Source organism: Notolepis coatsorum (genome assembly GCF_963971535.1).
Source record: "Notolepis coatsorum genome assembly, chromosome: 6".
Classification (NCBI taxonomy): Eukaryota; Metazoa; Chordata; class Actinopteri; order Aulopiformes; family Paralepididae; genus Notolepis; species Notolepis coatsorum.
This window is the reverse complement of record NC_140170.1, coordinates 155,816,313-155,839,305: the sequence shown is the minus strand read 5'-3', so window position 1 is coordinate 155,839,305 and position 22,993 is coordinate 155,816,313. Positions and strand designations below refer to the sequence as shown.

Sequence of the window (22,993 nt, the reverse complement as noted above, 5' to 3'; positions counted from 1 at the left end):
GGCCGTGTGGCCAATCAGAGAAACGCTGAACGAAAAGCTGAACACAAGTTGGTTGCCTTTAATATTCACGCCTCCAGGTAGGATTGCATCCAGCTCACTGATAAACTATCAAAACCTATTGCCTTTAGCTTGTCAATCAGAATGGAGTCTAGCATGACCATGCCGCAGTATTTGCCCACGTCCACCTCTTGTTTGATGTGGTTTAAATAGAGAAGGCATGTGTCAGTGGAGTGGGATGTTCTGAAGCCAGATTGGAATTCGTAGATTAGATTTCCCCCCCAAAATGCCCTGAGTGGGAGTGTGATGAGAGTGTTTTCTGTCTTTATGTTTATGTTTGTAAATCTGGTTTTTAGTTTTTTGCTGCAGCCTAGTTGGTTGTTGAGTAATTTCCAAAGTTCACAGGGTTTGTTTTTGTTTTCCTCAGTTTTGTCATTGATGAAATCTTTTGCTGCGGATTTGATCATGGTGTTTACATCGTTTCTTAGTCTGTTTCTTTGTATTTTTTGTTCAGCCACGTGGGCTTGGAGATCACTGTTTGAGCTTTTGGCAAGCTTTGACTGACTTTTATGAAGTTCAGAGCATTTTTTGTCTCTGGTTTTCATAGCGGTCAGTATTTCAGCATGCATCCATGGCTCAGCGCGATTTTTAACCCTGGTGGTTCTTAGGGGGGCCATGTTGTTATATAGCATACTTGGCTATCGCGTCTCGCTCTGCCATAATGAGATAACTCTTATCTCCTAGCACATAATGTGCTCACGAAATAAACAAATGCACTCACATGCACGTGACCAAGCCACGCCCCTGCGTCTCCCTATATGACGCCGGAAATGGTCACGCTCCACCTTCCTCTTTTCGTTTCCAACACGGAAGTAGCAGTGCACTCCGTGAACTAGTTGTTATGAAACGCAGGGAGAAATGACACAATATTGGGTATTTGCCAGAAGTTCACCAGCCCCTGGAATGTTCTCGGCACATCCTAACAGCGCAACGGGCCTGTCCTGGGTTTTCTTCGTCTCGTGACAGCGGACCGAGGGACGTCGCACGACGGTTAGCAGTCGAGCTAAGTCGTGCACAGGTAGGGCCTGCGCTATCAGGCATTGATACTAGCATGAGTAATACTGCTTGTTGTCCCGTGAGACAACCGAGTGATGTATTGGCGCGAGGGTCAGGATTATTTGGGAAAACATGGTCATCATGACTCTCTTTTTGGGTGTTTTTCCAAGTATCCTAGAGCGCGCGGCTAATGCTAATGCTACAATGCTGGGACGCCGTTCCCTTGTTCCCCGCCGAGGGCTGTCTTTACTAAAAGGTCTTCCCTCCTCTTAACCATTCATGCTGACGGTCAATCGGTGTCTAATGTTGGGGGTTTAACGGGGGCTTGTTTACCATTTACATGGGTGGATGGGCTGAGGCTCAGGGCAGGTGTGCTTTTTGTGAATCTATGAATTGAAAATGGGGGTCCCTGGTGTGGACTGGACTGGCGTTTTTCTCTGGTCTGCATCCCCTTAACAATTGTGTGTATGGGCTAGCCCATTCTGCAATATGTTAATAGAGTTTTCGTTCATTCATTCATTTATCCATTCATGGGTGCACACCACAGTGGAGGTTGTTACATGCCTACTAGTGAGGCAGTGCTTCACTAGTAGTAGACTTTGGTCTGCAGCCACCACTGGTGTTCCGTGCTTAGTGAAGCAGGTGGCATCAGTCCTTTGCCTCTGACATGGTGGAACGGTGTCCCGCCCTGGCCGACGCCATGAGGCGAGTCGGCCCGGCAGGTGGCTGGTGGGCTGATGAAGCCTATACCGCTGCGGTATGGAATTAGCAGCGACTGGCAACATTGTTCAATTAGCTGTTTTTTCTGTCAAATGGTGTCGGGTGATGGGGCCTTAGGGCCAGCCGACGTCAAAACATCGCGCAAGGTTATGAGGTTATTTAGCTTTTGACCTAGCCGCAAGCTATAACCGCAGGGAGGGCTAGGATGCTGTCAACGCTTGTTCACAGACATCTTTGGTTGGAACAGTCTCCCCTTGAGGAGGAGAGAAGGCTTCCCCTCCTCAGGGCTCCCCTCTCCGCAGAGGGACTTTTGCTCTGTCCGCAGGAGCGCGGGCGATATTTGACCTAGGCCCCACACCGCCCCACACCGCGCAGCCAGAGGTGAGGGCACGGCCTCGCCAGCGGCTGCGGCGAGGCCCCTGACCAGTGGCCATGTTTCCCCCGCCTGAGGTACCCTGGGCTAGATTAGATGAGCACGCCCTCAAAGACCGTCGCCGTCTAGCTGTGTCTAGCATGCTCTCCGGTCACTTCCCCCCCCAACGCCAGCGGGATACGGGCTCTGATTTGTTCCCTTTGGCTGCGGGCCGCGTGTTTTCAGTGAAGCGCAAGCGGCCCCACGTTTCGCTTCTCATGGGGACAGGGGCTGACACCCAGTTGCTAGCTAGGCCTGGGTCTGCCTGTGAGAATGCTGTGCTGTCAAGCGGCTCCCACGCCACACGTTCTACGTCTGTTTGGTGAGCCTGGTGTTGTGTCTGTCGACGGAAAAGGTTGTCAGCGGGGGAACTCGAGGCCCAGGAGGTCGCAGCGTGAGTTCCCCCAGCCCCGCCCTCGCCAGGCCGGGTATCACGTTAGTGCCTCCCCCGACCGGAAGACCGGCGGTGGTCAGTCAGGCACGCATGGTTTTGGGTGGTAGTAATATCACTACAGGGCTACGGTGTGTAGGAACCCACCCTATCGGGCAGTGTGGGGACCACACGCCTTGCATGTCCAGCTGCAGAGCAGGCTATCCTCAGCAGTCCATGCCGGGAAGATGTTCAGTGGGGGAGCTTATGTCACCAAGTGTGATGGCCGCTCACCCCGTATCAGACCGGCCCTTTCTGTCGGGGTCCCCCCTTGGGTGCGATTGCCTCGTTGGTAGTGTCAGGGTGCGATATTCCGGCTCCGCGAGACGCCCTGCTCGCGTGGTTGGCGAGTCCAGGGTTGTCAACGCACAGTGGGTGGGACCGGGCCTCCTATCTACAGTTCCTGGCGGACCAGCGCCAGTTGGCGGCGGGTGCACTTTGGGAGTATCATCACGTATGGCTACAGCAGTGCCATATATCGAGGTGGATGGAGAGAACGCTGAGGCGGGGGCTTGTGTTGCAGTTTGCACAACCCCACCCTCCGTTTTTGGGTTTGGTACAGATGAGAGGACGCTGTGAGCGGCGTTTCCTCCCGGTATTCTCTGGTGCCCGAGAAATCGGGGGGGGGGTGTCAGACCCATACTGGACCTGTCCCATGGAAGGTTCAGAATGTTGACCGTCTCCCACCTGCGCTGTCAGGTGGGGGACTGGTTCACCTCCATAGACCTGTAGGATGCGTATTCGCATCCCGATCTTCCATCCTAGGACATACCTACGCTTCCTTTGCAGGGCTTAGCGTACGGGTACCAGAGGCTGCCGTTCGGCTACTCTCTGGCTCCCCGCATCTTCACCAAGTGCGTGGAGACCGCGCAGGGGCCTCTGCGTCGTCGGGGATACGAATTTGATTCTACCCTGGACGACGTTCTGGTCCTCGGCCGGTCAGGGAAGATCGCCAGGTCTCATACCAGGCAGGTGGTGGAATTCCTCACCAGCCTGGGTTTTGCTGTAGACTGGAAGTAGAGTACTCCTCTTCCCAGTCAACGGGTGGAGTACTTGGGCTTATTTCTAAGTTCAAGGTCTATATGGGCATCCCTCTCAGAGCGGCGGCGAGTGGGTGGTTCTCGGCACGCTTGGGAGGTTCCGTCCTAGGATGGTTACGGCGCTGTCCATGATGCGCCTGCTCGGTATGATGGCATCTGCTCACTCTGTGGTCCCTCTTGGTCTCCTTTTCATGAGGAGGATACAGAGGTGGTTTTTTCCAGTATGGAAATGGACCCGGTGAGAGACAAGTGGAAGCGGCTGAAGGTTCCCATGTCAGTACTGGGGGACCTTGTCCTCTGGGGAGGGCCTGGTGCCCTCACCAGCGGGGTCCCCGTGGGCAGCAGGCTGTCACACGTCACGGTCTTCACCGACGCCTCCCTCGCGGGATGGGGGGAGGACGTGTCGGGCCAACGCAGTAGGGGGCAGCTGGCAAGACCATGCTGCCCGGTCTGCGCTACATTCAATTTGTTGGAATTTAAGGCAGTCCTTCTGGTCCTCAAACGGCTCGGCCACCTTGTGGTGGGCAAGCATGTTTTGATCAGGACGGACAACACGACGTCAGCATCGTATATTGACAGACAAGGAGGAGTGCGCTCCCCCCGTCTGCACCGGGCGGCGGTCGGGCTCTGGCTATGGGCGTTTCTCCATCTGCGCAGCCTGAGGGCTCTCCACATCCCCGGCAGGGAGAATGTGGGTGCAGATGTGATGTTGCGGGGCGGTCCTCACCCTGACGAGTGGGGACTACGTCCAGACATAGTCGGACAGGTCTGGGACCGATTCCGTGGCCGCCCGGGAATCTGTACGCATTCCCCCCCATACACCTGATAGCTCAGCTGTTGGGGCGGGTACGTCGGGAGCGCGGGACTTGATCCTGGTCGCGCCGGGCCGGGGCTCAGCTGTGTGGTCCCCGGCCCTGATTCAGCTCTTGGTGGCCCCGCCGTGGCCTGTTCCGTGGGGATGCGTCTTGACTCTTCTGTGGTTAACGCTATCTGGAACGCGCGCGCTCCGTCCACTACCGCGGCTTACGCTGGGAAGTGGCGTATGGTCGAGTGTGGGGGCAGAACATTGTTCAGCCACCCTCTCGTGAAACGTTTCCTGCTTGGCGCTCGGCGTCTCAAGCCTGTGGAACGTTCTCTGTCTCCGAGTGGGACCTCCAACTGGTCCTGGGCTGGTTGTCGGAGGCCCCGTTTGAGCCTCTTGAGCAAGCGCCATTGGATCAGCTGTCTTTAAGACCGCATTCTTTTTGGCCATCACCTCCGCTAAGTGCGTGGGTGAGCTGTGTGCTCTCTCGGTGCGGCCTGAGTGCCTGTCTATTCGGCCGATAGCGGTGCGACTCTGAGGCCTAATCCAGTCTTCGTGCCAAAGAACATCCGGAGCTCTTTTCGCTCCAGGGATATTGTGGTTCAGGCGTCTCGGGATCTCAGGGCTTCCGATCAACTGTTGTTTGTTACGGTGGCCCTCGCACGGGTGAGGCGCTGTCCAAGCAGCGCCTGTCACATTGGTTGTGCGAGGGCATTGCCCTTTGCTACACGTTGGCTGGACAGGTCCCCCCCGGGGGCGTCAGGGCGCACTCCACTCATGGAGTGGCGGCCTCTGCTGCCCTGTTAGGGGGGGCCTCGGTCGAGGACATCTGTGCTGCGGCCTCCTGGTCCTCCCCGGGTCCCTTCGTTAAGTTTTACCTCGTGGACATGACTGCGAGTTCTGTCTCCCATGCGGTTCTGAGGTCTGGGACCTCTCCTGCGTCCCACCATTGGTGGGCTAGCAGGGGTGTGTGGGCCACGTGGTCCCGCCTGTGCTGTGCGTTTTCAGGGGTGCCTGGTTCCCCCTTTTTCGCACTTTGGTGGAGTTGACTGCCTCCCCCCCTTCGTTAGGATGGGCGGGTGGACGGGACTCCCCTCCTCCCTGGCTGGGGCTTACGGACCCTCAGGGGGTACACTTGTCGGGCCACGCGTCCGCTCTGCCCCATATCTCATTATGGCAGAGCGAGACGCGATAGCAAAATATGCTATAACGAAAGGTTATCCTATAACCTAGTTATATGAATACTGGCTGAGCGTCTCGCTCTTAGCGCCCTGAGGTCCCTTGGATGGTTTTTCCGTGTATGGAAATCGTTCTGAGGAAGGTGGAGCGTGACCATTTCCGGCGTCATATAGGGAGACGCAGGGGCGTGGCTTGGTCACGTGCATGTGAGTGCATTTGTTTGTTTCGTGAGCACATTATGTGCTAGGAGATAAGAGTTATCTCATTATGGCAGAGCGAGACGCTCAGCCAGTATTCATATAACTAGGTTAGGATAACCTTACGTTAAGTATTGTGAATTTGGTTTTGAATCCAAGCCATGTTTCTTCAACTAGTGTACCACTGAGCTCGTCTGACCAGTCCAGGCTCTCCAGTTCTTGGTTAAAGGCCTCACTAGAGTAGGTTTCGAGGTCCCTAGATGTGACTGTTTTGTGACAGCTGGCCTTTTGTTTTAGCTTTTTGCGGGTACAGAATATCATATAATGATCGCTTAACCCGCATGCTATCACCCCTTTGTTGGAGATCCTGGACTTGTCAGAGGTCAGAATGAGATCAATGGTAGTTTGTGTTGAATCACACACTCTTGTGGGTTGGGTGATTAGCTGGCTGAAACTGGGCAGATCACAAAACCTACTAAAGGCCTTGAAGACGGGTGCTTCTTTACGTAGCATATCCGTGTTCCAGTCCCCAATAAGAAATTTTTCTACGTTTTCAACCCCAGGTAAATACCCATCAAGTGTATCATAAAAGCCACTCTGTTCTGGCGGTCTATAGATTGTGCCGACTAGTACAGATTTAGCCCTTTCGAACAAAATATCAACCGTCTGTAGTGTGTAGTGAAAGGGTTAACCGTCTGTAGTGTGGTAGTGAAAGGGTTAACCTTCTGTAGTGTGGTTGTGAAAGCGTGCGTGCGTCTGTGTGTCCACTAACCTATTGGTTCTCCAATATTTTAATCTCAAGATCCCCCAAATATATATGAAATAGGCCAGGGACCCCCATTTGATATGGCTTCATCTCAGGGACCCCTATCTGAGAAGACATTTGTTGTTAGAGACGATTTAGTCCATAGATCCATAACTGTCTATAATGTAGCCTAGATGGGTAGACAGGAGAGGAGATAGTGAAACCTATGATCAGAATAGTCACCCTTGTACATTCTGTCATTGTGCTAAGCTCTAGTCATTTAAATAATACTTAAGGTCTCTCAAGTTTGCTTGGAACAGGGTAAATCTGCATTTTGCTATGATATTTTGCTATGATACCCCCCTAGCTCATGGAATGAACTCCAACAGTCCTTAAAGCTTGAGATTCTCCCCTCTGTTGCAGAATTTAAAACCTTGATCTCCAACCATTGTCAATCAAGTTGGTCTGTTTTAATTGATTTGTTATCCTTACTTTTGTCTTGCTTTGTTCTTATTGTTATGATTTTCCTTTTTTTGTGTGCTTATTTCTGTATGTACACTCGACGTGACTGTAAATGAAGGAAACCTTTCGAGTTTAAATAAAGGTTTGAAATGAAACCAAATGAAATACTGAAATGAAACCGTTCCTCATTTAGCTGGGGACCCCCTGGAACCCCCTCAAGGACCCCCATAGATCCCTGAACCCCACGTTGAGAACCACCGCCACTAACCCGCTCCACTTCTTCCTCCCTTGAGATCAGGATAAGTTGCAGAAGGAAGAGAGGAACAGCGCGGTCAACATGCACAAGCTGAACCAGCATTGGAGGGCCATTCTCAGACAGACGCGTGACGCTGAGCTGCAGAGCGACATCTCTGTCCTCAGACAGACGTTCGAGAGGGTGATCGACCGGAAGGACAGTGTCATCCAGGTGACTTTGTGCTCTTTAACCCTCAAGGGTTTACTCTACATGAAGTGTTTTTAACAATGTTAGTTTTGATATGTGTGTGTGTGCTTTGTTTTCCTACCCTTGTGAAAACAACATTGTTTGTATATCCTTGTAAGGACATTGGCCTGGCCCCCACAGGTTAAAGGAGCCATTTTAGGGTTTGTTTAAAGAGGAACCACGGCCAATTTCAGAATCCATACGTTTTATTCCTGACCCCACTTTGAGGACCAGTAGGTTAAGGAATGAATGTAAAGTGCACTGGAATGTCTTGTCTCTACTAGCCAGGGTTTAGCTGTGCTGTGGCCTGTCTGGCACACAGTGAGCATCGCCATTATCTTTAGAACCTGGCCAAACCTGACTGGTACTGTTGTATCATCACGGTTTAGCTTGTGGGTTGTGTGAATTCTGAAACAGGGGGGGGGGGGGATTACCCTAACCCTACATTGGATTATCGACTAAACCTTACTTGGTCCCAAGAAGAGGGTTTCGTGTATTATTGGGTTAGGACATTTACTGTACATTGGAGGGGGTTGGGTTAGGACATTTACAGGGGCCAGTTTCGAATTGCAGTCTCCCGTAGGTGCTCTTTGAGAGTGGTTTTGAAAGTGGGTAGTGATTCACATTCCTTTACAGCTGTGGGTAGGGCGTTTCACATTGATGTGGCATAATTGCGAAACGTGTTTAGTCCTTGTTTGAGACAAATCTAGGTTTAACATGATTTGTGGAGCTCCCTCTGGTGTTGTGGTTGTGGTATTCACTGACCTTTGGGAAGTATTTTGACATGTACATGGGTACCTTAGTCGTGTAGTGTATCTTGTAGACCAGGCCCATTGCAAGTTGCTGTACTCTGTCGTCTACTCTAAGCCATCCTATAGGTTGTCAAAATTGGCAGGGGTGAGGTGGGTTCTAAGAGTAAAGTCAAGGAGTAGTCTGACCAGTTTGTTTTGTGATGTTTGTAATTTAGTTTTTAGCGCCTTTGAGGTGCTTTGGTACCATGAGGTGCAAGCATAGTCGTAGTACCCTTGAATGAGTGCTCCTGCCAGAGTCTTCAGGGTATTCTTGTTTACCAGAGAGGAGATCCGGTACAAGAATCTAGTTCGTTGGTTGACTTTTTTTTATTACATTGGATGCCATTTTGTCACAGGAAAGATTTGCCTCTAGGATGGAACCTAGGTATGTAATTTCATCTTTCCTTGTGACAATATTGTCACCCACTGTAACTGGAAAGTAACCCACAAAGCATGGAAACATAAGATAAGATATTCCTTTATTGATTATTGATCCCCTTTGGGAAATGTGGAAACATGGCTGTGTGTGTGTGTGTGTGTGTGTGTGTGTGTGTGTGTGTGTGTGTGTGTGTGTGTGTGTGTGTGTGTGTGTGTGTGTGTGTGTGTGTGTGTGTGTGTGTGTGTGTGTGTGTGTGTGTGTGTGTGTGTGTGTGTGTGTGTGTGTGTGTGTGTGTGTGTGTGTGTGTGTGTGTGTGTGTGCTGTACATAATTATCAGCTTCATCTGTCACTCCCTCGGTATAGTGTTTGGTTCGTGACTTGAGGGAGGCGGAGCAGCAGTCTGCCACGGTGTGCTGCTCTCACCAGGACCGCCTGGACCGTCTGCTGGTTCTGCAGATGGACAGGCTGGCCTATCTGGAGCAGCGATGGAACAGCAGCCTGGAGGAGATGGGCAGCGAGTTTGACTCCGAGAGGTGAGTGTATTTTACGTCTACCGCTACCCGACACACTCTTGTGAGTGACTAACGCTCGGATTGCTTTGCGAGACATGAATTAATTTACATTGACATTTTGTCATTTAGCTGACGCTTTTGTCCAAAGCGACTTCTGGGCCGTAGCCAGGGTTTAGAAATTAGGTTTTTGCAGTTGAGCTACAGGTGTATATTATACAGCCATTTCGTGCATCTTTATCAAGGGAACCCTTATCCTAATGATTTCTTTAACCTGTTAAGCCTTAACCCTGCTTTTCTTTATCATAAATCGATCAATAGAGACTATATTAGATCCCCAATTATCATATCATGGGGTATTATTGGAAAGCCACACTCATTGGCTACAACCCTGTGCAAATATTTCCGAGATCGCCAAATGATTGACGGAGCTAGAGCCCCGGGAGTCGGGGGTGGTAATGTGTACTTTTGCGTACTTTGGGGCACGCCTCACATATCTGCATGTAACTCGAGAACCGCTGAACGGATTTTGTCACCTGAAAGGGCAATCGACAGGCAACAAATAGGGCTTTAATTCTATCTATATATCGTATTAAAAGAAATGCACACCCGAGCCACTAGAGGTCAGCAAAGAATCGTCCACATGTGGGCCCTTGGATGTTAAGAGGTCAATGTTTTTAAATATTTTTTTTTGTAGCCAAGAGTAAAGACCATAACCCTATCAAAAACAGTAGTCAAAGTGTATATTTTCACCAATGTTTTATACGATTTATCGGAAATACAAATTTATCGGAAAATGCTAATTATCGTAAAAAACGCAAGAAATTACTAAATCCAGATTCAACCCTGCCATTGGAAAGAGTAGCATTTTCCTTATCCATATATGTATGATTTGGCCATAATAAGGTCAAGGTCAAGTTCAAGGTCAAATATTAATTTATAATTAAAGTCGATTATCATTAATTACTGTATCTACAAATCCTTCTGTTTAATAATCATTTGCTTAGATTTTTTGTAAAGTCAAGATAGACTGCGCTCACAAATTATAACACTGGGTGCTGAAATCCCGTCGAGTATAATAGAAAGAAAGCAATACGCTTGGACCAGCACAGTTGATTGGCTAGCCATCAACACTGAAGAAGGAACATTACAGTTCCGAAACATGTTTGTTTCAGGCTGCGATTAAATCTACCAAAATCTGAGAGTGCTGGTCCAAGCGTATTGCTTTCTTTCTCTTAGATTTTTTGTACACATGATCTCAATAAGGTGGTGAATGAGCTCAGTGAGCATTTTCTCCTACCCATATCAATTTTTGATCATCATCATCAAAATCATAAATCATAATTAATCATAATTTATTTATTCATTACAGACACAATATTACTAGTAACAGACACAATATTTCTGACACTGGAAATACCCCCAGGTCCCTAGATGTTCCTAGATACCAAGAACATGCTAATTGACCTTGCAGAAGTGGAGCAATCTTCCATTTACTTAGGCATGTACCTTTAGGCGAAAACGGTCTACAGATTAACAGGTTAATAATATTATGATGATACAATATGGACCTAGGTCACTCACAGCAATGTGGGCTTAGCTTAGCCAACGCGATGCTGACAAAATAACGTTAGCTAGTTAACTGCATTAGCTACAAAAACAATGGCAATAGCTTATGCTGCACTATTTGACATTGACTGACTGAGAGACCACTAGCCTGGCAATGGGCCACCTGAGGCTGTTGCTGCACTACTGTGGGTGATGACGTTGAAGCTGCAGCAAACATGTCTGTTATTTTATTACATTTGGCAGGATCCGCCTCTAGATTAAAAAAATATATATCGCAGCGAATTTCTCCGCACCCCCTTTACGCTTCTTCTGTTTATCCATCTTTTTTTTCGTTCTAAGCAGCATCTGTTCTCACACGAGAAACAGGTGAGAGAGGAGGGTGGGGGGCTTAGTAAGAGATGTGATTGGGCCAGCTTAATGGGCCGCTGTTCCAGCCTAGTGGGGGGGGGGGGGGGGCTTAGTAAGAGATGTGATTGGGCCAGCCCAGTGTCAGTCGGTACCAATGGGCCGCTGTCCCAGCCTAGTAGTGGGCCGGTCGTTGACCAAACTTAAAACATTTTTATAAATCAATTATAACGGCCCAATGGCGCGTCGGCCCACCGGGAAAATGTCCAGTATGCCAGATTACCAGTCCAGCCCACAGCACAGGCTTGTCACTGCTGTTCTGTCACAAGAGCGTGCATGCTTTGAACAAGTAACTTTAGTTCAAAGCAAAGCCACCTGTATGTCCCCTGGGCAGAAGCGACCAAGTAGTGCTGTAGCTATGCAGGGGGGAGTACCTTTGCCAAACATCAGACATTACCGGACATTTCAACTCCTGACTGTACATTTATATTGTGACCTTTCTAAAAAATATATATAAAAAAAAAATGTACAGAGGTCCGGACCTCGGTGACCTCATAGCTGGCTACGGCCAGTTACAGGTTCTGTACGACAAGTCAGCAGGAAGGGTACAACTCTTTCAACTGAGTAACAATGTTCATCAAACAGTGTGTTAACTCGGGTGCTACAGTCTTGAGCGCATAGTAGTAGAGACATAATAATAATAATAATAATAATAATAATAATAATAATAATAATAATAATAATAATAATAATAATAATAATAATAATAATAATAATAATAATTGTATATTAGTATAGTAGGTATAGGTAATATAGGCAAGGAAGATTATTTAGTGGAAGAGTGCATGATAGTAGAAGACAGTAAGAAGGTTAGTGTTTTTTTTCCCATTCATTTACATTTACATTTTATTACATTCATTTCAGATATTGATTGAGGTGTTTTTTTAGTTGATCACCATTGTGGAGCAAGTACTGAGTCTGAGAATAGCCGGCTTCTATTTTGATGACCCTCATTCAAGACTCTGACTCATTCATGTCTGCACCCCTTGTGCTTTTACATGCATATATTATTATATAAATTAAATAAACTATAAAATAAACATAATATAATACACAACGTATATTCTATAGTTTGTATAGATATAACATACATTGTGTATTATGTTTAGTTTATAGTTTATTTATAGCTTATTTTGTTTATAGTTATAGTTTATATGTATAGTGTAATAGTTTATAGTTATAGTTTGTATAGATAGAATATACGTTGTGTACTATGTTTACAAACCTTCTACGGTTGTGGAGCTTGGAAAAACAAGCATCTCACGCATCTCAAGAAAGCGGTGACAAAAAATAATCTGAATCTGAATCTGAATATTTTCAGAGAGAGGGTCTTGACTCAGCACCAGCAAGCCGATGCCTACTTGGGAGCTGTGACTTTTAACATGGAGCAGTGCTACACTGAGCTGGAGGGCTTGGCCCAGCAGGAATACCAGAGCACCAGGGACGAGATCATAAACAGGGTAGATGACAGCATACAAACTAAATGACACACGTTTGTAACAAACACTTCTAATATTGAGCTTAACCCTTTCACTACCACACTACAGAAGGTTAACCCTTTCACTACCACCCTACAAAGGGTTAGCGCTTTCATTACCACACTACAGAATGTTAACCCTTTCACTACCACACTACAAAGGGTTACCCCTTTCACCATCACACTGCAGAAGGTTAATCCTTCCACTGCCACACTACAGACGGTTAACCTTTCACTACCATCGTCTGTGGTTTGGTAGTGAAAGGGTTAACCTTCTGTAGTGTGGTAGTGAAAGGGTTAAATGGAAAATCAACCCTAAAGTAGAAAAAAGGTTGTTTTTGCTATATGGATTTCTCTGTATTGCGATGGCAAGACTGTTTTCTTTTGGTCTTTGAAATATCCATATTACTGGTAAAGGTACTCTGCAAAGAGAAAAAGAAAAAAGGAAAATCAAACATTAATTCCTAGATTAATTAATGGAATGGAGTATTGTGACCAACCCTGTTGCTGTTGCTGTTGCTCCATGCTGTTGCCACCTTGGTGTACAGCTCAATGTGAAGTCTCTCCTCGAGGTGAACAAGAGAGACAAGACTAGGGATGATGTCATCAAGAGATAAATCCTGGAGTTGCTCCATAGACAGTGAATAGTGGAACAACTCCTAGGACACTATGACAGTACCCATGGTGATTTAACTCCTAGGACACTATGACAGTACCCATGGTGATTTAACTCCTAGGTCACTATGACAGTAACCGTGGTGATTTAACTCCTAAGACACTATGACAGAACCCATGGTGATTTAACTCCTAGGACACTATGACAGTAACCATGGTGATTTAACTCCTAGGACACTATGACAGAACCCATGGTGATTTAACTCCTAGGACACTATGACAGTAACCATGGTGATTTAACTCCTAGGACACTATGACAGTAGCCATGGTGATTTAACTCCTAGGACACTATGACAGTAACCATGGTGATTTAACTCCTACTGTAGGACACTATGACAGTAACCATGGTGATTTAACTCATAGGACACTATGACAGTACCGTGGTGATTTAACTCCTAGGACACTATGACAGTAACCATGGTGATTTAACTCCTAGGACACTATGACAGTAACCATGGTGATTTAACTCCTAGGACACTATGACAGTAACCATGGTGATTTAACTCCTAGGACACTATGACAGTAACCATGGTGATTTAACTCCTACTGTAGGACACTATGACAGTAACCATGGTGATTTAACTCATAGGACACTATGACAGTACCCATGGTGATTTAACTCATAGGACACTATGACAGTACCCCTGGTGATTTAACTCATAGGACACTATGACAATACCCATGGTGATTTAACTCATAGGACACTATGACAGTACCGTGGTGATTTAACTCCTAGGACACTATGACAGTAACCATGGTGATTTAACTCATAGGACACTATGACAGTACCCATGGTGATTTAACTCATAGGACACTATGACAGTACCCCTGGTGATTTAACTCATAGGACACTATGACAGTACCCATGGTGATTTAACTCCTAGGACACTATGACAGTACCCATGGTGATTTAACTCATAGGACACTATGACAGTACCCATGGTGATTTGACTCCTAGGACACTATGACAGTACCCATGGTGATTTAACTCCTAGGACACTATGACAGTACCCATGGTGATTTGACTCCTAGGACACTATGACAGTACCCATGGTGATTTAACTCCTACTGAAGGACACTATGACAGTACCCATGGTGATTTAACTCCTACTGAAGGACACTATGACAGTAACCATGGTGATTTAACTCCTTGGACACTATGACAGTACCCATGGTGATTTAACTCCTAGGACACTATGACAGTAACCATGGTGATTTAACTCCTAGGACACTATGACAGTACCCATGGTGATTTAACTCCTAGGACACTATGACAGTACCCATGGTGATTTAACTCCTAGGACACTATGACAGTAACCATGGTGATTTAACTCCTAGGACACTATGACAGAACCCATGGTGATTTAACTCCTTGGACACTATGACAGTAACCATGGTGATTTAGCTCATAGGAAACTATGACAGTACCGTGGTGATTTAACTCCTAGGACACTATGACAGTACCCATGGTGATTTAACTCCTAGGACACTATGACAGTAACCATGGTGATTTAACTCCTAGGACACTATGACAGTACCCATGGTGATTTAACTCCTAGGACACTATGACAGTAACCATGGTGATTTAACTCCTAGGACACTATGACAGTACCCATGGTGATTTAACTCCTAGGACACTATGACAGTACCCATGGTGATTTAACTCCTAGGACACTATGACAGTAACCATGGTGATTTAACTCCTAGGACACTATGACAGTAGCCATGGTGATTTAACTCCTAGGACACTATGACAGTAACCATGGTGATTTAACTCCTAGGACACTATGACAGTAGCCATGGTGATTTAACTCCTAGGACACTATGACAGTAACCATGGTGATTTAACTCCTAGGACACTATGACAGTAACCATGGTGATTTAACTCCTAGGACACTATGACAGTAGCCATGGTGATTTAACTCCTAGGACACTATGACAGTAACCATGGTGATTTAACTCCTAGGACACTATGACAGTACCATGGTGATTTAACTCCTAGGACACTATGACAGTACCCATGGTGATTTAACTCCTACTGTAGGACACTATGACAGTACCCATGGTGATTTAACTCCTAGGAAACTATGACAGTACCCATGGTGATTTAACTCCTAGGACACTATGACAGTAGCCATGGTGATTTAACTCCTAGGACACTATGACAGTAACCATGGTGATTTAACTCCTAGGACACTATGACAGTAACCATGGTGATTTAACTCCTAGGACACTATGACAGTAACCATGGTGATTTAACTCCTAGGACACTATGACAGTACCCATGGTGATTTAACTCCTAGGACACTATGACAGTAACCATGGTGATTTAACTCCTAGGACACTATGACAGTAACCATGGTGATTTAACTCCTAGGACACTATGACAGTAGCCATGGTGATTTAACTCCTAGGTAGTGTGGCAGTGAAAGGTTGTAATCTGTCACCTCCTGCCAACAGAACAGTGAGGAGAAGAAGGCACTGGAGTGCCAGCAGAAAGCGGTACGTGTTGGTTTGAAGACTCAGCTCAAGGAGGCAAAGGAGAAGCACCATGAGACCACTGGAGAATTCGAGTCACAGCGTGCATACATCCAGCGCCACGACCAGGAGATCGCCACGCAGAAGAAGAAGCTGCATAAGATGCATGTCAGTGAAAGAGTGCGCCCTGTATTGCGTGCAGGGGTGTAAAAAGTACCCAGAAATTATACTTAAGTGAAAATATGGGTACGTCTCAAAATCGTACTCAAGTAAAAGTCAGAGTATCTGGCTAAAAACACACTTGAGTAAAAGTAAAAAAGTTTCTACTTTTAAATGTGCTTAAGTACAAGTATACAAACCTAATAATACTTGAGTAAAGTACAAAACCCCCAAAACAGTACTTAAGTTTTTGATTGATTGATTGAAAACTTTATTAACAGATTGCAGAATGGGTACAGTACAGTAAATACACACAATTGTTAAGGGGATGCAGACCAGAGAAAGACTTTCGTCTTGTTTACATCAGGGTCCCCCATTTTCAATTAATCATAACATATATGACATACACGACATACAGATAGACAGTACTGCTACATCTATACATTTATGACATATCATAATGACATATTGAGATGTTTGTAATTTTGTTTTTAGCGCCTTTGAGGTGCTTTGGTACCATGAGGTGCAAGCATAGTTGTAGACGTAGTACCCTTGAATGAGTGCTCCTGCCAGTCTTCAGGGTATTCTGTGTGTGTGATGTAACGAATTACAATTACTCAAGTACTTTACACCCCTGATTGCATGCGACGTATCACGTAGATGTAGATGCAGTATCACTTGTCTTTATCGTGTCTAGACTTGCATGTAATAATAATAATAATTGTTCTGAAGGTCCAGATTAATACTTAAAGTCCAAGTTTATTATTTTCTATATATATATTGTTTTATTTATATAAGATATATATTTACTGTAGACCTGATAGTGTTTTATTGTTCGCCTGTATGCTCCTTGTATCACGCGCTGCGCGCACCCATTGGAACAGAGAAAGTTACCGTTAGTTAGAATAGAATAGAATAGAATAGAAATACTTTTATTATCCCGTGGGAAATTTGACACTGCAAATCGCTCAACATTTAAACATTTAGACAGAACCGGTCACGAATTAGAATAATAAAACAAATCAAATCAAGTTGCCTAGGATAAGAGTAGAGTAAAATAGAATAAAAATGGAATAAAATATACAGTAAATAAATACAGTAAAAATATACTGAGAGGCATCATAGCAGCATGGGGGAAGGGGGGGGGGGGGGTACAGGTAGTAAAAACAACACAAGCAGTGTAAACAAATAGGTCAATATAATTTACTATCTAACTAACTGAAATATATATTCACAGTATCCACAGTGTCACATAAGGTGCAGTATGCATCAGGTAGTGTTATAATTTACTATCTAACTAACTGAAATATACATTATTCACAGTATCACAGTATCCACATAAGGTGCAGTATGCCTAAGGTAGTGTTATTGTCCTCCTTGGGTTCCTATTAGTCCTAGGTCAATGTCTAGCAGCAGTCGCTGCCCCCTGTTGTGGAGCCTGGAGGCCACTATGGAGCTGCCACTCTGTGCTCAGTGAGGCACAGTGATGCATTGTATAGTCTGATGGCTGTTGGAATGAAGGACTTCCTGTGCCGTTCAGTGCTGCATTTGGGTAGTGTGAGCCTGGCACTGAACATGCTCCTCCTGTCAGCCAAGTCTGTGTATAGTGGGTGGGAGGGGTTTTCCCTGATGGCCTGGAGCTTAGCAAGGCTCCTCCTCTCCGCCACCCTCGCTAGGGAGTCCAGCTCCACCCCAACCACGCTACTGGCCTTCCTGACCATCTTATCCAACCTGGTTGTGTCCCCTGCTCTCAGTCCGCTGCCCCAGCAGGTCACAGCGTACAAGAAGGCGCCCGCCACCACCGACTCATAGAACATCCTCAACATCCTTGTACAGACATTGAAGGATCTCAGCCTTCTGAGGAAGTAGAGTCGGCTCTGGCCCTTCTTGTACAGTGCCTCTGCGTGTTTTGACCCGTTCAGTTTGTTGTCGATGTGCACACCGAGATATTTGTACACCTCAACCATGTCCACATCAACTCCCCTGATGGAAACGGGGGTCACAGGTGCACTCCTCCTCCTCCCCAGCTCCACAACCAGTTCCTTGGTCTTTGCCACATTTAGCTGCAGGTGATTTTTATCGCACCATGTGACGAAGTCCACTACCAGTTCCCCGTATTCCCTCTCGTCACCGTTCTTTATACATCCCACTATCGCAGAGTCATCAGAAAACTTCTGAAGGTGGCAGGACTCTGACCGATAGTGGAAGTCGTTGGTGTAGACAGTGAAGAGGAAGGGAGAGAGGACTGTCCCCTGTGGGGCCCCGGTGTTGCTGACCAGTCTGTCTGACACACAGCTCCGTAGGCGCACGTACTGTGGTCTGCCCGTCAGATAGTCCACAACCCAGGACACCAGGGGGGCCTCTACCTGCATCGCCTCCAACTTCTCACCCAGCAGCCCAGGCCTTATGGTATCAAAAGCACTGGAGAAGTCAAAGAACATGACTCTCACAGTGCTCCCCGGCTTGTCTAGGTGAGTGTAGGCTCGGTTCAGCAGGTAGATGACAGCATCCTCTACCCCCAGTCGGGGCTGGTAGGCGAACTGGAGTGGGTCTAGGTGGGGTTTGGTCACCGGGCGGAGTTGCTCCAGGACTAACCTCTCCATGGTCTTCATTATGTGAGGTAGTTATGTTTGTATATACAGCGTGAGCCACTCACCACATATTGAACGGAGAAAAAAGATACCGTTAGTGGGAGAATAAAAGTGAGGAGAGAGAGGTGTTTTGCTACCGCGCTGTGGGGGTAACGTTAGTTCAAGTTCAAGTTTCAAGTTTCTTTAATAGTTGTCATACAGAAGTACAGAATACTTTTATACAAAATGCTTCTTACTGTTTCGCTCCAGAGACTGTGTTAGACAAGATAGTATGAAATAAAAATAAAAATAGTATAGCATGTAAAATATAAGTGAAAATAGAGGTCACAGTGTTCAGTATAGACATATGTACAATGTTCGATGCAGAATAGAAGTAACTGAGTTACCATACAATATACAATATACTATGCAATGTACTAATATACAATACTATATAGTGCAGAGCAAAAATGGGATGAGGTACAATTTAGGTACAATTTACAGTAAGGTGTGCGAGTTGTAGTGCAAATCCTTTACCAATAAATATAAAGTGTAAAGTGTGTTTAGGTGTTCTAAAGTGTGTAAAGTGGGTGCTGCAGTGAGTTGCCCGTTTAAAGTGAGTGTGTGCGTGTGGATGTGTGTGCTGTGTGCATTTGATGGTTGCTGCATAGTGTTTATTGTTCGTTGAGCAGCCTGATGGCCTGGGGGTAGAAGCTCCTTCTGAGTCTTTCTGTGCTTGCCTTAAGACTCCGGTATCGCTTGCCTGACCGCAGCAGTTCAAAGAGGCAGTTGTTCGGGTGGCTGGAGTCCTTGATGATTCTCTTAGCCTTCCCCCTGCACCGCTTGTTGTAAATGTTCTGGAGGGTGGGAAGCCCCCCTCCAATTGTGCGTTCGGCTGAACGTGTCACTCTTTGTAGTCTGCTACGGTCTTGTGCAGTGCTATTCCCAAACCAGGAGGTGATGTTGCCAGTCAGGATGCTCTCGATTGTACATGAGTAGAAGTTCCTAAGGATCTTCTGACTGACTTGGAACTTCCTTAGGCGCCTGAGGAAGTAGAGGCGTTGTCGTGCCTTCTTCACAACACTGTCAATGTGTGTGGTCCATGTCAAGTCCTCGGATATGTGGGCTCCGAGGTACTTGAAACTGTTCACTCTCTCAACCGGTGCCCCGTCGATGCTGAGGGGGCTGTAGTCCTTGACCCCCGACCTCCTGAAGTCCACAATCATCTCTTTTGTTTTGCTGACGTTCAGGGAGAGGCAGTTCTCCTGACACCACTGTGACAGATTCTCTACCTCTTCCAGGAAGGCCCTCTCGTCGTTGGCAGAGATCAGGCCCACCACTACTGTGTCATCAGCAAATTTGATGATTGTGTTGTTGTTCCGCTGTGCCACGCAGTCATGTGTGTACAGGGAGTAGAGGAGGGGGCTCAGAAGAACACAGCCCTGGGGGGCCCCTATGTTGAGCGTGATGGATGAGGAGGTGCAGTTGCCTGCTCTTACCACCTGGGGTCTGCCCGTCAGGAAGTCCAAGACCCACTGGCAGAGGTCATAGTTTAAGCCCAGGTCCCTGAGCTTGGCTATGAGTTTGGAGGGGACTATGGTATTGAATGCTGAGCTGTAGTCAATGAACAGCATTCTCACATAACGTTAGTGCCGTTATTAGTTAGTGTGGTGTCGCCAAGGGAGAGGAGGAATACCATACTCCCGCATCGATCTGCCGACGGCGACGTGCAGAGGGTAACTGAGACAGAAGAGACGTTTAGACTGAGTTTGGTTGCGGTTGAACTCATATAGCAACCAACGGACTGTTTGCTAGTTAGCCCCAGTATAAAGGGCTAACGCACCAACCGTTACTCGAAGCTCGGGCGTTTTGGACTGTGGGAACCCGGTCCGTACGAGACCCCCTCTATATCCAGCGACTACCCGACGGTCTTCCACGGTTACTGTCTACATCAGCCTCTGGAGTAGGAACTCCAGACCTACTCCAGAGATCGTCGTCTCCGCCCTCATTTTTCTCCTCCGGACGTCATCATCCACTCCACCCCCCACCTCCATTCAGAGCTCCAACGGCCTGGTACCATTAATTTAGGAATCATAATTCATTCGGACATTGTTATATATATATATATATAAAATTTTTATAATAATTAGGGTACTGTTTATAAGAAAATTGTATTAACCCCATTATATTTGTTGTTTATATTTATTTACATTTGTGTTTATGTTACACATTAAATGTGATTATTCAACCTGGTACCCCTGTCCCCTCCCATTTAATAGTGTCCGCCATTTTGTGTACATTTAATATTGGTTAATTAATAATTTAGTATTTGTCAATCTCATTATTTAAATACAGTCGGGGTTGTGTAGCCCCTCAGCTACAATAATAATACATTTATTTTATATAGCGCCTTACATAAGGTATCTCAAAGCACTTTACAGACATTGCATTATGGAGCATGACAAACACAGTCCATGGACAGACACAGTACATGGACTTTCACAATGACAACATGGTGGGGATACTACAGAGAAAGGGAGACAGCTTAGAGACAAGTCGGAGAAAAAATGATAATTTAATAATACAAAATAAAAATACTAATATATAGGTGTGTACAGATGTGAAGTGATGCAGGGGTTGGAGTGTCTTTGTTTTTAGAAGGTGTAAAAACACGTTTGTTCCTCTCAGGTTGTCATCTCCATGCTGAGGGCCGAGCTGACCTCCAGCAAGACGGAGTGTGACGTGGAGGTGGAAGAGCTGAGGGTCGCCAAGGAGGAGGTGACCCTGCAGACCGGCCACCTCAAAGCCCAGCTGATTCACACTCGTAAGGCAGAGAGGCGCCGGCTGATTAACCTCACAGTCTACAGCGACGCCGCTGCCAAGGAATTGCAGCACATTATTACTAAGGTGTTTGTTCAACGCGGGTAGTTTTTGCCCCGATGTCGAAGGTTTTATCAGATACAGTATGCCTAACTTTATATTCAGATATGTACACCCGCCAACCCTTTTCAAGGATACAATCTCACAAACGAGATCAGAATGATGAGAACTGAACATTCTAGCGATGACACCTCAATGGCGGCCGGTGAAAGCCACGGAATTAAGAGTCTGAGCTATAGAGTGGTATAGATCTAAGATATAATTGTAGAGTGAGAAAACAATACAGTTTAATATTTTATCATATTTCACAGTTGCTTAGTTTCCCATGAAATCAACCCCTAGGTTGTTTAACATCGACCCTTTTCCTCTATACTATGCCTGCGTCTTCTTCGGTGGTGTCATCCAGGGGGAAAGGATCTTACATCAGGGTGAGATGTGCCGTGTGCTGGAAACAGAGCGAGAAAAAGTCCTGCCGTTCTACGTGTCCTCTCTCACCCCCGAGGAGCAGAGCCAGGTGAAACGTAACACAATGGAGCCCCCGTCGGAGGAGCTGGCAAAGGTACAGAAGTCATCACCTTACAGTAACAGTGTGTGTAAAGTAACAGCATTGTGTTCAAACTTAAAAGTGTTCATCACTTTACTTTACGACTCTCCCCCCTTGCAGGACTATCCGGACCTGGATGGGTTCTGGCAGCGCTACAACAAGGTTCTGCTGGAGCGCCTCTGCCTGGAGAAAGAGCGCAAGGTCCTGGCCGGGAAGAACCGCGAGCTGCAGGGCCTCCTGGGTCAGTACCTGGACGGCATCTCCGTCAGCGACGACGTCCTGCGACAACGCAACTCCCTGCTCATGGTGTCCCGACCAGCCCTGGCGGCAGCGTCATCCGCCACCACGGAGAGACAGCGCCACAACGTCGTGGAGGCCGCGCACATCGTGCAACACACACTGTAGTACAACACACACTGTAGTGCAACACACACTGTAGTGCAACACTAGGGCTGTACCGAATGTAATTTTTTAACATTCGAAGCTTCGATTGAAGTATTCGAACGAAGCTTCGAATGTCTATAAAAAAATCGACTTAAAAAATAAAAATAATTCTCAAACTAAATCCTCAATTTGAATAAAGTGATTATCTGATTAAATGAGTCTTTTTCTTTTATTAAATCAACTTTCTTTAATGAATATAACTCATCAGTTTCGTCAACATAAATAATCCAATAAGGGCACGGTTGGTATGAAAGTGATGGTGACGTCTTCAGGACTCCCTGGAAGAAGAGATCTTGTATCTCAATGGGACATTCCTGGATAAATAAAGGATAAATAAAAAAAAAAAAAAAAAAAATAGTATAATATTAGTGTAGCCTAATCTTTAACTGCAACTGTGAAGAAAACCCCCATTGGTTTAAACAGATAAAAAAATAATAATAATAAAATAAAATTATAAAAAATTCGAATGTCAACATTATGATCGAAGCTTCGAAGCATTCGGTACAGCCCTATGCAACACACACTAGTACAACACACTGTAGTGCAACACACACTGTAGTACAACACACACTAGTAAGACAGACTGTAGTGC

The 22,993-nt window shown here is 46.3% G+C and overlaps 1 protein-coding gene across 1 annotated transcript in view; it reads left to right on the top strand.

The window, feature by feature from the left end:
• The window catches only part of drc2 (dynein regulatory complex subunit 2), a 40,705-nt gene extending 18,066 nt beyond the window's left edge, over positions 1-22,639 (top strand). The window contains exons 3-9 of the mRNA XM_084316847.1: positions 7,339-7,506; positions 9,055-9,224; positions 12,496-12,634; positions 15,787-15,972; positions 21,222-21,440; positions 21,820-21,972; positions 22,078-22,639. Of these exons, the coding sequence (XP_084172973.1) occupies positions 7,339-7,506; positions 9,055-9,224; positions 12,496-12,634; positions 15,787-15,972; positions 21,222-21,440; positions 21,820-21,972; positions 22,078-22,362 (1,320 nt within the window). The 3' untranslated portion in view covers positions 22,363-22,639. The remainder of the gene's footprint in view (positions 1-7,338; positions 7,507-9,054; positions 9,225-12,495; positions 12,635-15,786; positions 15,973-21,221; positions 21,441-21,819; positions 21,973-22,077) is intronic.
• The last annotated feature ends 354 nt before the right edge of the window (positions 22,640-22,993 follow it).